General features: G+C 37.4%; 1 protein-coding gene across 1 annotated transcript in view; it reads left to right on the top strand.

Moving 5' to 3' along the window:
- The window catches only part of ROR2 (receptor tyrosine kinase like orphan receptor 2), a gene marked incomplete at its 3' end in the record, with an annotated part of 153332 nt that overhangs the window by 101854 nt on the left and 37491 nt on the right, over positions 1 to 13987 (top strand). Inside the window, exon 2 of the mRNA XM_082012950.1 lies at positions 3257 to 3334. Coding sequence (XP_081869076.1) covers positions 3257 to 3334 — 78 coding nt within the window. The remainder of the gene's footprint in view (positions 1 to 3256; positions 3335 to 13987) is intronic.

Genomic DNA, 13987 nt, shown 5'->3' with positions numbered 1-13987 from the left:
GCATCCAAAATCAATTTAATGAATAGTTACATCTTTTCTAGCAGTAGCTGCTTACTGATCAAGACTAACAGTGAAAGTTGGACAACTAAAATTACTTTGTGGATTTTTCTCCCCTTCAGGCAGTGGAACAACACATAAAAATGCTGCCAGGAAAAGTTACAGAAAATAGGAAGAGGAAAAGCAAAATGGCATACCCTCACTGAAATACTGAATAAAAAAAGTGGGAAAAGGGACATAAGTTAAAAATCAGATGTGGGCAGGAGTACAGGACAGGAGACACCCCACAGTGTAGGAGTCTTCAAACAAGAGTTGGTGAGATAGCACATGATCAGGGGTGCATCTGCACTACAGTGAGGGGAATTAAAGAAAAAATTACAACAAGAATTATTACCTGTTGAGGAAAACACCATGGATTTACTCCTAGCAGGAGAAATGTATTAAGTTATTAATGCAGAACTGGAAAGCAATGAGAATAATATCCAACAGGAACACACAGCTTTTTCCTTGAAGTTCTCTACTGCAGTATTTTTTAGTTCTGTTTAACTCAAGAGGAAAAGGTTTTATTTGGTTGTACTTACTTGTTGGTCATCTGATCCAGAAGCATCTATGGTGTAAAAAATGTAATATTTCATATTGATAATAACTTTTTGGTGTTTTAAGCTGTGGTACAGAAAATTTAGCATTAGAACTTAAATTCATAATAAATGTAGTCAAAGTGAAATTTTGCAGTTTACAGAAGATATCTTTCATAAACATAAGTTTAAGTGACAGATCTCTTTTGCATTTATAATTTACAAAGTACACAAAGCATTTTCAAATTTAACTTTTCTTAGTTATGGAGACTTTGCTGGTAGGTGGTGTCTATGGTTTGTAATTGTTCTCTGAGAAAGCACATCTGGAGACTTATTTTTTTTCCGGGCATAAACATATCAAGCACAAGAGTGAATCACACAAAACTACTGAAGCATTTTCAAATCAGCAAATGCTTTCGTTTCTTTCAATCTTTGGTTTGAAAAACTTTGAAAAATTAAGAGATACAGGTCTGGGAGGGAGGGAAGAGAGAGGAAGACATTTCTGTGCTCATTTACCTGAGCTCCCAAAGTTTTTTCCTGTTGTGAATCCCTCCAAATGACTGAAGAAATGGAAACAACTATTTTGAAGTTGAACAAGTGGTATTAAATGAAAATTGACACTCAGATCTTGGACAGTTTGGAGTCTGGTGATCTGAGTGTAAGCAACCATGTGTCCCTTAGAATGGGCTTCTACAAATAATGTTTCATCCTGTGAATACTGATGGATTATGATCATCAGAACAAACCAAGTGCAGGTGCTTGTGGACTAAAAGAACAGTTGCTTTTCCTACTCTTCTTTTTACTCAAATGTCTCATCTTACCGTCCTTGTGGCTAGCAAGTGTTGCTCTCCTGTTCTAAACTCCTAGTGCAACATAGAGAAGGTCAAACAGAAACAAGGAAATAGAGGTGAACTTGCCTTGTTGTCCCTTGGTAAAAATGAGACCTGATGTATCTCTGTTGAAATTTGACAGAAATATCCCTATCATGCATTCATCAGTTCATGCTGAATCAAGCAAATCAACAAAACTTCTGTACAGTAAAAAGTCAGGCACTGAGTCTGCACCATGCCCTCAGGGGTGTGGAGACACATTGGAGCAGGGGTTACAACGGCAATTTAAGATGGCACCACCTTGGCCATCCATTTCCATTTCTCCTCCCGGTCTGCAGGTGAAGACTGTCTATCATTTCTGTTGGCCAGTGATGGGAGTGGCAGAATACTATGTCTGCCCAAGCCTTAGCTGTTACAATTTGGAAGAGGGTGTTTTGCCAGGGGTGCAGCACTCTCTTCACCATCACTCTAATTGGGGCGTGTCGGTATGAACACACAACTCAAGTAGAATCTAGTACTGCCAGGCTAGGAGCCTCAAGCAGTAGGACATGGGGGGAGAGATGAAGTAGTGACAAGGTGGCAGTACTGTGACAAAACAAATGCTTTCAGACCCAGCCTGAGGTCTCAGATTTCTGTGTTTCACCTGGTCAACTTAAAGGCAAGTTAGCTAAATCTTCTGTTCTCAAGTAATGGGTAAAAGTGTTAAGGAAAGATGAAAAATATTGACAGTCTCAATTATTTTCTTCTTTCATAATGTAATGGAAGATAGGGATGGGGTTACTTGTGTTTCATCACTGTGACTTGCAGGCTGAGTGTTGTTGTAGAGTTTAGTCTGCAGGAAAGGGAATGGGGACAAAAGGAAGCGAGAGCGCCTTTTCCCTAGTTTCATTTTACACAAAACATCGCCATCTACACCCCTAAGAAATCTGCAACAAAACCTAGATCTTTCCCTTCAGATTCTGATGACCGTAGAATTGCATGCTCTCTTGGTGATATGGCAAGGTGATAGGGAATTTGGATGACTGAACGTAAATTAGCAAATGCAAAAATATAAGGGATGTTATTTGAGAAGTTTTTTTAGTACTGTAGCTTTATTTGGTTTGTAAGTTCAGCTCTGTTCCTCACAGCATCATATTTTCAAAAGGGATGGCAGGCAGGTGAACCCCTGCATTGTAATGGTTAGGTTTTTGTAAGACCTGCAAAAGCAAAGAAACGTGGAAGTATTGTCTGCAGCAACTGCTGGCTAAACGTTGTTTCTAGCTTGTTCTGGTATATGTTAGATACAAACAAGGAGCTCTCACATAAAGTTGTCTGCCCATTTCATCACCCTTTGGAATACTCAGTTAATGGATATTGTATTTTCATTTCTGGGAGTTATCTTTTAGGGACATAGCTGAAAATAGGATAAGAAAGTCAGCAGAGATCATGAATCTGACCTCTAGAAATAGAATCTGAATTACTGTGATGTAACTTCAAAAGCAGATTTATGACATTTTGTAACTGAGATGATTGTCAAAAAAGCTCAAGTACTGCTTAATTTGCAGTACTTTCAGGAAATGTTTGTGTTCTTTGTGAAACTGTGTGAATTTTATTCTGGTAAGAACTGGAAAGTAGTTTTTAATGCTACCCATATTTTCCAAACGCAAGGTAAGTCCACAAGGTAAATTATGGTAAAGTTTTCTAATCTGCGATGGATAAATCCTGACCTTGTTAGTAGGTGTTTCCTGTATGCTACTCTGGAACCAGGATCTGAACTGAATGAGTTTACTGAACGCACCTTTGTAATGCTGTTTAAGAGAAAGATTAACTCGGAACCTCTAATTCAACAAAATCTTTTTTTTTTTTTCCCCCTAGGTGAAATGGAGATTCCAGATTCAAATGACCCCTTAGGTCATGCAGATGGACTTGAGAGACCAATTCCAACACCTAAAGGTAAAATTAATTGTAGTTACTTTTTCTTCCCCCTGCCCAAATGTAAGCATACTTTAGAAAGGACCAGCAAAATCCTGTTATTATATGTTCACTTGATTTACCTGTGAATACAAGTCTGTAAGAAAGGCAGCCTTGTGTAACTTAATACTTCTGATTCTAAGCAGGGATAGCAAGGTTACAAGAGTCTATAAAAATTAATTTTTAAGCATGTTAAGTCACCCGCCACTGAGGGATTAGATGTTTGACCCAAACACAGAGGTCTATTATTACCTTCCTAGCATATTTTCTGTCATGTTGGTGCCATGAAAATGATTTAATTTTGTACAGTGCCACACTTGGCATCTTTAGGTAAATCTTAAGTATTGGTATCTCTAAATGTCTTTGGTTTCAGATAATTAAATCTAGCCCATGGCAACACGAGAATACTTACTTTTTCAGTAGCTCTGAGCATTAGTGACTTTTTTTTTTAAACAGCCTGTAATAGCAGAATTTCTAGTAACTTGTTAGTTAACGTACTTTTTTATGATACTTAAACACCTAAACTATAGATCCAGATGCTCTTCTTGTCTCTGAAAATGCACATATTTACTGTAGACTAAGATTCCATTTATAATTTGGTGCAGCTTCCTAAAGCAGGACATCTTCTACCTAAAGAAACATTTTTTCTCACTTATAGTACTATTTATTTCTTTGTATGGATGCACTGCTGTAGAAAAGTCAACCCTTATGCTTAGAAAAAGTGTCAGATAATCTTGTTAGCATGAAGAGTTCAGGCTGCTTTCTTATCATTAGCATTCTCAGCAAGATGAGCACATGTTGAAGCCTACAAAGCTCTGAGCTTTGTAGGCAGGTGTTCTTGGATCTTCTCGAAATTTCAGAGGAAGATAAATTTTGAGGGTACCTTGGAATATAGTGTCTGTTTCATAGATATCCAATGTCACGTAACCCTTATTGCACTTCACCTGAATCCTAGTTAGATTTCTTACCTTGACTATGCCTATTAGAAGCTTCTTTTCAGAATCTTCCATTAATTTCTATCCTTAATTGGATAAAAGAAGACATGTCTGTATTTGCATATCTGTAACTGTGTTCCTGCCTATCATCAGTGTGGGACTGTGTCCCTCTCATTTAGGAGGAAGACTTGGTGTACTCCTCTTCTCAAGCCTTTTCCACTTCCTGAAGCTCCCAAATTATTTTAGAGGATTAAACTTTGTTCTCCATTATTGGAATAAATTTCAGGAACAGTCATTCCTGTCAGCAGCACTGTATAGTGCAGTTGTTTTAACTACTCCACACTCACATACCCACTACTTTTGATGGGAAAAGGTCCATGTTTAACCTTTAACTGCATCTGACAGGCTTGTTTACTTGGCAAGGTAGTCCCAGTTTACTCTTTTGTTATGTCTGAGCATTTAACGGGTACAGACATAAAAGAAAATGTTTTTTCATGTGACATTATTTGGTTAAATTCTTGCTGAGAAAGGAGTTGTAGTTATTTCCTTTTTTTGCAAGGCCACAGGCAATACCTGTCTAAGGAAGTAATTAATCACTTCTCAAACATTTCTACATCATAAAGATTTTGTACTTCCTTCAGAAAAAAAAGAAACCCTTGTTCTTATATGACTCATTGGTATAGGATCAGTTGTTAGTTACCAGCATGCCTGGTCTGGAAATGGCCTCATTTTGTTCCCCTTTTATTTTTGTGGCCTCAAAATTCTCCAAAGCAGCAAAAATCTCTTGCTTGAAATTTTTTATTTCTTTGGTGGGAGTGTTAACCCATGTGTTTCTATATCATAGTGAGGTAGCAATTTTTGTTTAAAAAAATCATTGGGCAGTTTTACTTCAGAGTTTGTGCAGAGCATTGATACCATTAGAAAGAGTCACTCAGCTTCTTCCATCACATTGATGTTCTTCCCTTCCTTGAGAAATGTTTATTTATTCTGATTTGTTTATGATCTCTATTTTCTTCTGATTGCAGAATAGACCCAAAACAGACATGAAAATAATAGTAAATAGGCTTTAACAATGCCCAAAGTTAAAGCCACTTTATAAATACTAAGCATATATGTCACCATCTCATCTAAATTCTCCAGAAGTCCTGAAAAATGTATCTGTCTCCAAAGAAGTAACCAGGTTAAGCAAGGTATTATTAATAATGTGTACTTTAAAAAAGTTGAAGGTCTCTTCTTACAAGTGAAGCTAGCCTTCCGATAGTTGATAGGATAGGACCATGACTCGGCTAGGGCTTTGAGGAGAATTTATATTCCCCTGTTTCCTTTAAAGTGAGCACCTGAACCACCAGAAGAGCGCTGCCTCTGAGCAATGTTTCACTGAAAACCAGAGCAGAACAGTGAACATTTGCTGCAGAAGAACTTAGATCAGCTTTGGAATGAAAATAAAAGGATTTGAACACAAATCTCTTCCCAGGCCAGTGAGTCTTTGCAAAGATAATCCTTTCCCCAATCTCTATTTCAATGAAGCATCTCTTGGTGGCTTTCTGTTTTGCAACAAACACTCTCAAAAACTCTTCTTGGTTCCTAAAAAGTCTCTTTCCCCTGCTCAAGAGGCAGAACCATGTCAGATCCATGCTCCTTTCCAGAAACACCCAGGCTCACTGCGTGCGGGGTCTTGTGCTACCCTCTGCCCACCTTCCTGCACTCAGCCAACTTTTCCTGCTGGTGGTGCTGGGGAAGGGGATGATGCTGGGGAAGCACCAAAGTATCGTCTCTCTCTCTCACTGCAGCAGAGGGTTGGCCAGGACAAGGCCAACAGGGAGCTTTCCTTTCTTAAGCCCAGAGGAGGAAAAGAACGTTATCTATTAATCACAAATAAATGGAAGAGTTGTGACACAAGCTGAAAATAAGTTTTTCTTATGTGGTGAGCACTGTTGGTGCATCATCAGAGAGAGGCTCACTGCTTACAGTCTCATACTCGTAAAGCAAACCTCAGGAAGGTGTTAAAGGGTAAAGTATGAACTCTTTGTACATAGATGAGGTGCCAGTAAAATCTTACATCAGAAATAATGTCTGGTGGTGGAAATGTTAGAGGAATACACTTTAATAGTTAAAGAAATGCATGAATAAGGGCAACCTGCAGTAGCTGAGACATTGAGTGAGTTGCTCCAGGAGACAAGGAGCCTTAAGCCTCAAGCCTCTGACCTTAGCTGTGGTTTCTAGATAAGTCTGTGTGGGAACTTATTCCGGCTCAGGAGGTACCTATATGATAAATCCAAGTTACGATCTGACTCTCCTGATTGCTTTCACTTGACATGAGGTAACCTGTCAGTAATCATTCATATATATACTAAAAGTGATGGCTTTTTATCTATGTGGTTGGTGACCCAAAGAACAGTCCACATCGTAACTGGACTTTATGCTCCCCAAAGATCTACTCCTAAATGGGCAGTAGCCTAGGACAGGTGGTCTTCACATTCTTCACATTCTCATCTGGGAGTTCAGAAAATGAGAAAACAAAACCATTCCACTCCATAGAATTGGATTCATGGGCTAGGTAAGATCTTCAGTCCTTAAAGTATGAGAAAATACTGCTCAAAATTAGGTTTCCTTCTGCTAATAAGAGAACTTAAGCCCACTGATTTCAATGTGGGTGACTGTGTACATTGTGGCAGTATTTCAATGCTACTTCCGCTTCATTCCTGAATTGGCTATAATTTGTTCCAAAGTACATTTGAAGTGCATGTGATCCAAATCACTTTATTTTACATGCTTCTGGCTGCATTTTTGTACTTGGAGATCACAAATAGTATGAAAGATGGGGTGCAAATAATGGGATTAAAGTAGGCTTTAAAGGTATTGATTAATCTGGAAACATTATGTGGCAGTATATAACAGTGTAGTATCCTTAATTGCTCATGTGGGTTTTAGGAAAGCTGCCAACAACCTTTCCATTTCCTGGTCTGGTTCCAGTATGTTGTAGATCGCTCATCTTCATATTGTGGTTAAATAAAGCAAAGGGGTGAAGAATTGGGAAGATTGCTTTGTATTTAGGAAAATGGTCTGCACAAGAAATCGTGAGTCTTAGACTTCTCTCTCCCCCCCTTATTAGGATGTTTCTCAGTGTATTTCCAGTCCTGATTTACCTGTGGGAAGAGTCACTTTACTGGACTCCCACCACCCATTAAAGTGTGGTGGTGTGATCCACATGCCTGAACTCTTGTACTTACAGCAGTGTTGCTATACTCACCTCTAGAAAGAAATGCTTTAAATTTCAGCAACATTCATGTTTATTTTCTCTTACAATAGTATTCAGTTCTTTTATAAGCCCAGAAAACTCTGAAACTCTTTAATATTCTTTATAGATTGCCTATCAATTCTGTGAACACTTTATACTTATTACTGTATTCATAACGCAGTAAATCTGGGAACGGTGTTGTCTTCCTGGAGTAATTCGTTGTTAATACTCAGTTATTCCATAAGCTAAAGTATCCTTCCTAGCTGAAAAATTATGTCTTATTGTAGGAAATTATGCATTATCATCAGATTACTTACTCAAAATGTTTTCCCAAAAAATCTTTTGTATTGGATAAAAGACTCTATTAGTCTTAAACACCATCACAGAAGGTTGTCATTTGAAATAGTTGTAGTGAGAGAAACCGTGTTCTTTTGTTTACACCTAACAAAATGAACAAAGAATTACGTGAAGACAACAATGAAAAAGGGTGGGGAGGCAGAAAAAACGAAAAAGCAGGGGGCTGAGGGGGAAAAAATCCCAAACTGCTTTTTAAACAAATCATGATATACGCATTTTTAGTGGTTTTGAATATTGGGAACTTTTATGCCATGAATCTGAAAATGCTCTAAATTGTATGCAGTTATGCAGAGAAAGAGTATTTGCTTTTTTTGAAACAGCTGATTTTAAATTTTGAGTATCTAAAACCAACACTGCTGTAAATTGTGATGTGTTCAACCCGAACAGGTGGGTTTATGGGCTATTTGACTGCTGGATCTAAAGTTATTTGAATACATATATATGTCTTACCAAGAAATATGTATTCTAAAATTCATAAAACATGTAGGTAATTATTACTACTTGTTCTGAAGACTTTGTTGTATCTTCAGGTATCTAGCCATTTATGACTCAAATTTTCCTTTCTTTTTCTCAGAAATTGGACATTCAGTGTTTGTTTCCCTTGTGCAATGCACAAAGAAAAGGGAATCAACTGTACTGCAAAAGTGGATGATGAGCTCATTATCTCATATCCTTATTATATCAGGAACATAGAAGGATGTGAAACAATATAGTATCATACATATTACTACTTAGTCTATGTGTAAATTTTGGAAGTCACTTAAACTCCCTGTGCTTTAGTTTCTGCATTTGAAAAATAAGGTTGATGATATCTTCCCATCTCATAAGACTTTAATATTCATAACTGAATTAGAAGTTCTGAGACAAAAAAAAATTAATAATTGCTATTCATGGAGGCCATCACAAAGCTGTTATGAAAATTATGAATGCATAATTATTTTTAAAACCATATAGGGAAAAAGGAGCAACAACAACAAAAAATTAATAGAAACCAAAACTTGAATTGAAAACAGCTAAGCCAAAATTAACTTGATCTAATGTAACTGTCAAGGTTTAAAATGTTTTTTTTAGAATGAACTTCAAAATCACAGCTAAGACCTTAAAATAACAGAAGCAGAGCAATCATTTTGTATTGTGTTTATGCCAAGCATAGCACATATGGTTTGAGGCAATAGCTTGGACATCTAAGTGCCAGAATAATATAAATAAAACTAAGAAAAATAATATGTGAGGTCTCAGTGATAGTTGCACCCTTTATGTTTTCAGCTTAGTATCTATTCTTGTGTGTATCTTGACAATGATTTGACACATGCGGGTAAAGTTAATTTTTATATTCTTGCCAAAACATACAAAATAGACCTGTCATCTTAATTTTGATCTGTTTGATATATTTATATAAAATTATTTCATTTAAAAATACAAAGTACTGGCAACCTAGCAAAGGCATTTCAAAATATGAAGGAGTTTTGCCAGAGTTCACATCAGTCATTTCCCTAAGCTACTTTATTCATAGGGTACATAGAGTATGATAGTATAACATACTATATAGATTAAGTTGCATTGTCCTGTCATAGCTTCTTGACAGAACAGTTTTTACTCTGTTCAAGCAAAATAAATATTAGTATTGGTTGTACACTCTGTTAGAAACCATAGTAAAAGAGAAATTCAATTTAGAGCATCTTTGCCTACAGCAAACACCAGATAGCTTTTCCCTTTGAAGTACTTCAAGCAAAGCTGAAGACCACTGAAGGCAAAGGCAGCATTTTCCTTCACTTCAATGGCTGTTGGAACCAAGCAAGAGTGTAGAAAATAGTATATAACAATAGTATTTGTGTAACGTAGAAAATTGCTGACCATTATATTAGATGTAGAAAATTGCTGACCAGATTTTTAAAAAATTCTGTATGATATCGGTATCCCAAATGAAATATAATTGTTTATAATATGACATTTACAACTTTAGTAATGTTGCTTATACATAGCAAGCCCAAAATATTTTTTAGAAAGTATTTATTCTTTGTTTCAAAGGAATGTCAGTATTAAGGCAGATTAACAAATCTGGTCAAGTTTTAAAAAATTCTATTTGACTGATGCATAACACAAAATATAGGACAAAAGTTGAATGCAAGTTCTAGTGCCTTCACATTTCATTTTCCTCCAAACCTGTCCAAATGAATATTTATTAAGAGAGAAAGAGAACTACAGTTGAAAAAATTTGCTTTGCACATTGTTGAGGTCCCAATTTGCCTTGAGAAACAGTTTGTTTTTTCCCAAGACCATTGCATCAAACTGGCATCCACACACTGTTTGTAACACAGTGTTACAAAAAGTAACTGCTGATTATCACCACAGGAATTAAATAAGGAAAACATTCTTAAGAACATGGTTGGTTAAATTTTCCATTTTGTTTGAAAGATTTGCAATTATGGGTTATCTAAAGTGGACACCAAATAACAGACCAGCACAACAAATGGCTGCCCACTCTGTCATGCAATTTCTTCAGATTCAGTAAGTATATAAACACCAGACTTCAGCATAATTTCTCAAAGAGGAAATGAAACTAGCAGATAGAGAGTGTGCACTTCAGGGTACAGAGACAGTGGATAGGCAGTGAGTGGCCCTACTGCTCCTAAGCTGCTCTGCAGAACTTTGAAGAAAACACAAGTGCTTCAAAGTTCAGTAGGTTAAAATATGTATTACTTGGTTTCTAATAGAGAGTAATATAAAACAGTGCAGAAAATGCCTGTAAAATTGGCAGGAGAAATAATGACCTAAAGCCAAATTCTGGCCTGCAGGAAATGGATTCCGTTACACTGACTTCAGGGGAAGTGTATCTAATCACACTGGGTCTGAATTAATCCATAAATCTTTGGCATTGCTTTTGGTGGTAATAGTTTTGTTCTAGTTATTAATAGGATTTGATTCATAAATTCGTATGAAATATTTTGGATTGCTTAAAAGCTATGGACCAAATTACTTCCTACAGTAACTCTGGTTTAATTGGTAAAACAGAAAGGTCTAACATGGATTTAATCTTGAGTTAATAACATTTGTTGGTCCCAGTAAGTAAATTTAGTATCTGTTTTCATCCAGATTTATTTGAATGTAATATCCATGACTAACCGGAAGTGAAGACTTAATCTTGCTTATTTTAAATAAGGAAAAGTGAAATAGTGGTGAGTGTTTGAGCAGGCTATAAGCTAACCAATGGCACAAGAACAATGTAGACCTTTCATATACTTCTGTGTTAAGAACAAAAAGTAAATCAAAGAGGTATAAGAACCACATTCCCTGGCTGTCAACTTACAGTGCTTGCATTGGCCCCACCTTTATAGAAAGCATCTTCTCCACCTCTTTCACTTCTTAGGAATCAGGAGCATCTCTGAGCCAGATGATTGTACCTCTGTGCTGGCTCCATGCTGGAAGTAGCCCAACTTCTTCTCAAAAAAGACCTTAAACTGTCTTCTTTGTCTCCCTTGTGTGAGCATACTCCAGCTGCCCCCATAAATTGCTGAAACATAAACCCATAAAAACACAGAAAAGCCCAGGTTGGGATAGACCTCAGAAGATCATCTGTTCCAACCTTTTTTGGGAAAGGGAGCCTAGACAAGATCATCTAGCACCCTGTCCAATCCATCTGGAAAACCTCCAGTGATGAGGACTCCACCATATCTCTGGGGAGGTCCTTTTCCAGTGAAGGATTGTTCTCACTGCAAAAAAATTATTTATTCTATTGAGAATCATCAGTTGGAATGCATCACCTTTCCTGATGCAACTTGCACCCATTGCCCTATGTCTTCTCCATGCAGCTCCTTGTAGAAGGGCGAGTCTCCGTGCTCTTCATAGATGCCTTTGAAGTCCTGGAAAACTGTGATGATGTCCCCCCCGAGCCTTCTCTTCTCCAGGTAGAAGAGACCTAACTTCTTCAAGTCTTTCCTCACAGGGCAGATTCTCCAGCCTTTTGGTCATCTTCATGACCCTCCTTTGGACACTCTCCAGTCTTTCTGTGTCATTTTTGAATTTTGGGGACCAGAACTGGACACAATATTCCAGGCGTGGCCTGACAAGCACTGAGTAGATTGTGATGATCGCGACTCTATCTTTGCTGGTAAAGCCCTTGTGGGCACAGCCCAGGATCTGATTTGCCTTCGTTGCTGCAGCGGTGCTCTGCTGACTCATGTCGAGCTCGTTGTTCACCAGGACCCCAGGCTCCCTTTCAGCAAGGCTTCGCCTCAGCTCCTCAGCCACACAGATCCTAGCTTGTACTGGGCTCTTTGGTTATTCTGACTCAGGTGTAGGACTTTGGACATGTTCGCGTTAAACTCCATAAAACTCTTGCTTGCCTCCTTTTTCAGCCTGTCCAGGTCTCTCTCTAAGTTGACTCTCCCTTCTGCCCACATCACCACCCACTTTAGTCTCATCAGCAAATTTGGTGAGGGTGCTTTCAATCTTATGATCCAGATCATTTATGAAGATGTTGAACAGCTCAGGGCCCAGTATCAATCCCTGGGGCACCCTACTTGTGGTAGGCTGCCAGCCTGAGTAAGAACCATTGATCGCCACCCTCTGAGTGAGGCCTGTGAGACAATTTCCTACTTGTCTTGCAGACAGCACACCCAATCTGTGTCTTGCCAGAACTCTTCTTTCAGTTGGTGCTTTCATGGCCCCATATTGTGGCTCCATTCCTCTTCCACCCAGCAGCTCAACACCATTACCATGATCGGATGTCCTTGCACTTCCTCAAATGCCCCAGCTGTTTTGCTAGGATTGGAAGAATTTTTCAGCTTTTCCACTTTTTCACTTCTTTTCATAAATTGATTCTTCTGAATCGAGCGGTACTATTGAGTATGACAACTTTTTTTGAACATATTTCAGATAAACACAAACTTGCTACTTCTCCTTCTGACTATATCCTCTGCCTCAACAGTGCTGATGAGAATAAACTACATACAGATTATGAAAAAATGGCAAAATAAATTGTGGTACTCCCTAAATAATGAGCTAAGAGTGAATTACCCATGGAAATTCCTTTTCTAACTTGTTGTAGGATTGATTGTGCTTTCTTTCTTCCTGCTAGAGATGCTTGTATATATGTAAAATATTGGCTTAAGTAATAGTTTTAATCAATTGCTTCTATTCACTGTGTCAACAAGGTAATTTGCTGTTTTTCTGTTCCCTGCCAGAACATCATCCTAGTAATTCTAGTTCTGCAGCTATGAAATGTAACTGGAAACTACAAGAGATGATAATGTTGTGGCATGGCATTGAAGAAAGCATTCATTTACTTTTTCTTCACTTCTTTATCAGGCATTTGAAAAGAACGCCTGTTTTTCTGTGTTCTGTTAAAATATTTTAAAGTCCACTAAAGATTTGTAGGCTAACAATAGGGAAAACGAATATAAAATTGCACATAGAATAATATATTATTTTATGAGGAAAAGGGATGACAAAATAATTTTCCTATAAGTTTGCAATGTCATGTGGAAATTACATATATTTGGGTTTACTTAATTTTCTAAATTCACACTTGCCTACATTGTATTTTCTTATTATTCATTAAAGCAGGTTTTCTTTTGAAAGGCTGGTGGTAAGGAATAACGTAAAACTTGGAAAAAACAAGTTTCCCAGCAAAATCTGGGTTTGCAAATTCATTATATTCTGATGTTTCTATACCTAGCCATTACAGAGGAACTGATTTTCATGGTCATGTCAAACATAAATCAAAGCAGAGCATCAATTTTCTTAAGGTATTTTAGCAATTAGACTGCAAATGTTGACCACTGCATTACTGGTGTTAGATTCCTGCACAGTAATATGCTATTTCCTAATTAAACAACTACAAAATAATTTAACCGATAAGAAATGTCACATGTGGACAACCATCAAAGTTATTTGATATTTGGATCCAGCTGACATAAAAATGTAATATAATAATAAGTGTTCCTGATGTTCTATGTCTAGATGGTATAAATTTATCAAAACAAACATATGAGCATGACAGCTAGATACTTTTCTTACTTGTTTTGACAATCATTATTATTTCAGTGGAATTACATGCTTACAAGCTTTCAAAGTGTGATGTGTGTCAGTTGCAGGACTACTAAC

This window comes from Phaethon aethereus (assembly GCF_964289735.1).
Source record: "Phaethon aethereus genome assembly, chromosome: Z".
NCBI lineage: Eukaryota > Metazoa > Chordata > Aves > Phaethontiformes > Phaethontidae > Phaethon > Phaethon aethereus.
Note: the sequence above shows the minus strand (reverse complement) of the source record. Positions and strands in the feature narration are given on the sequence as shown.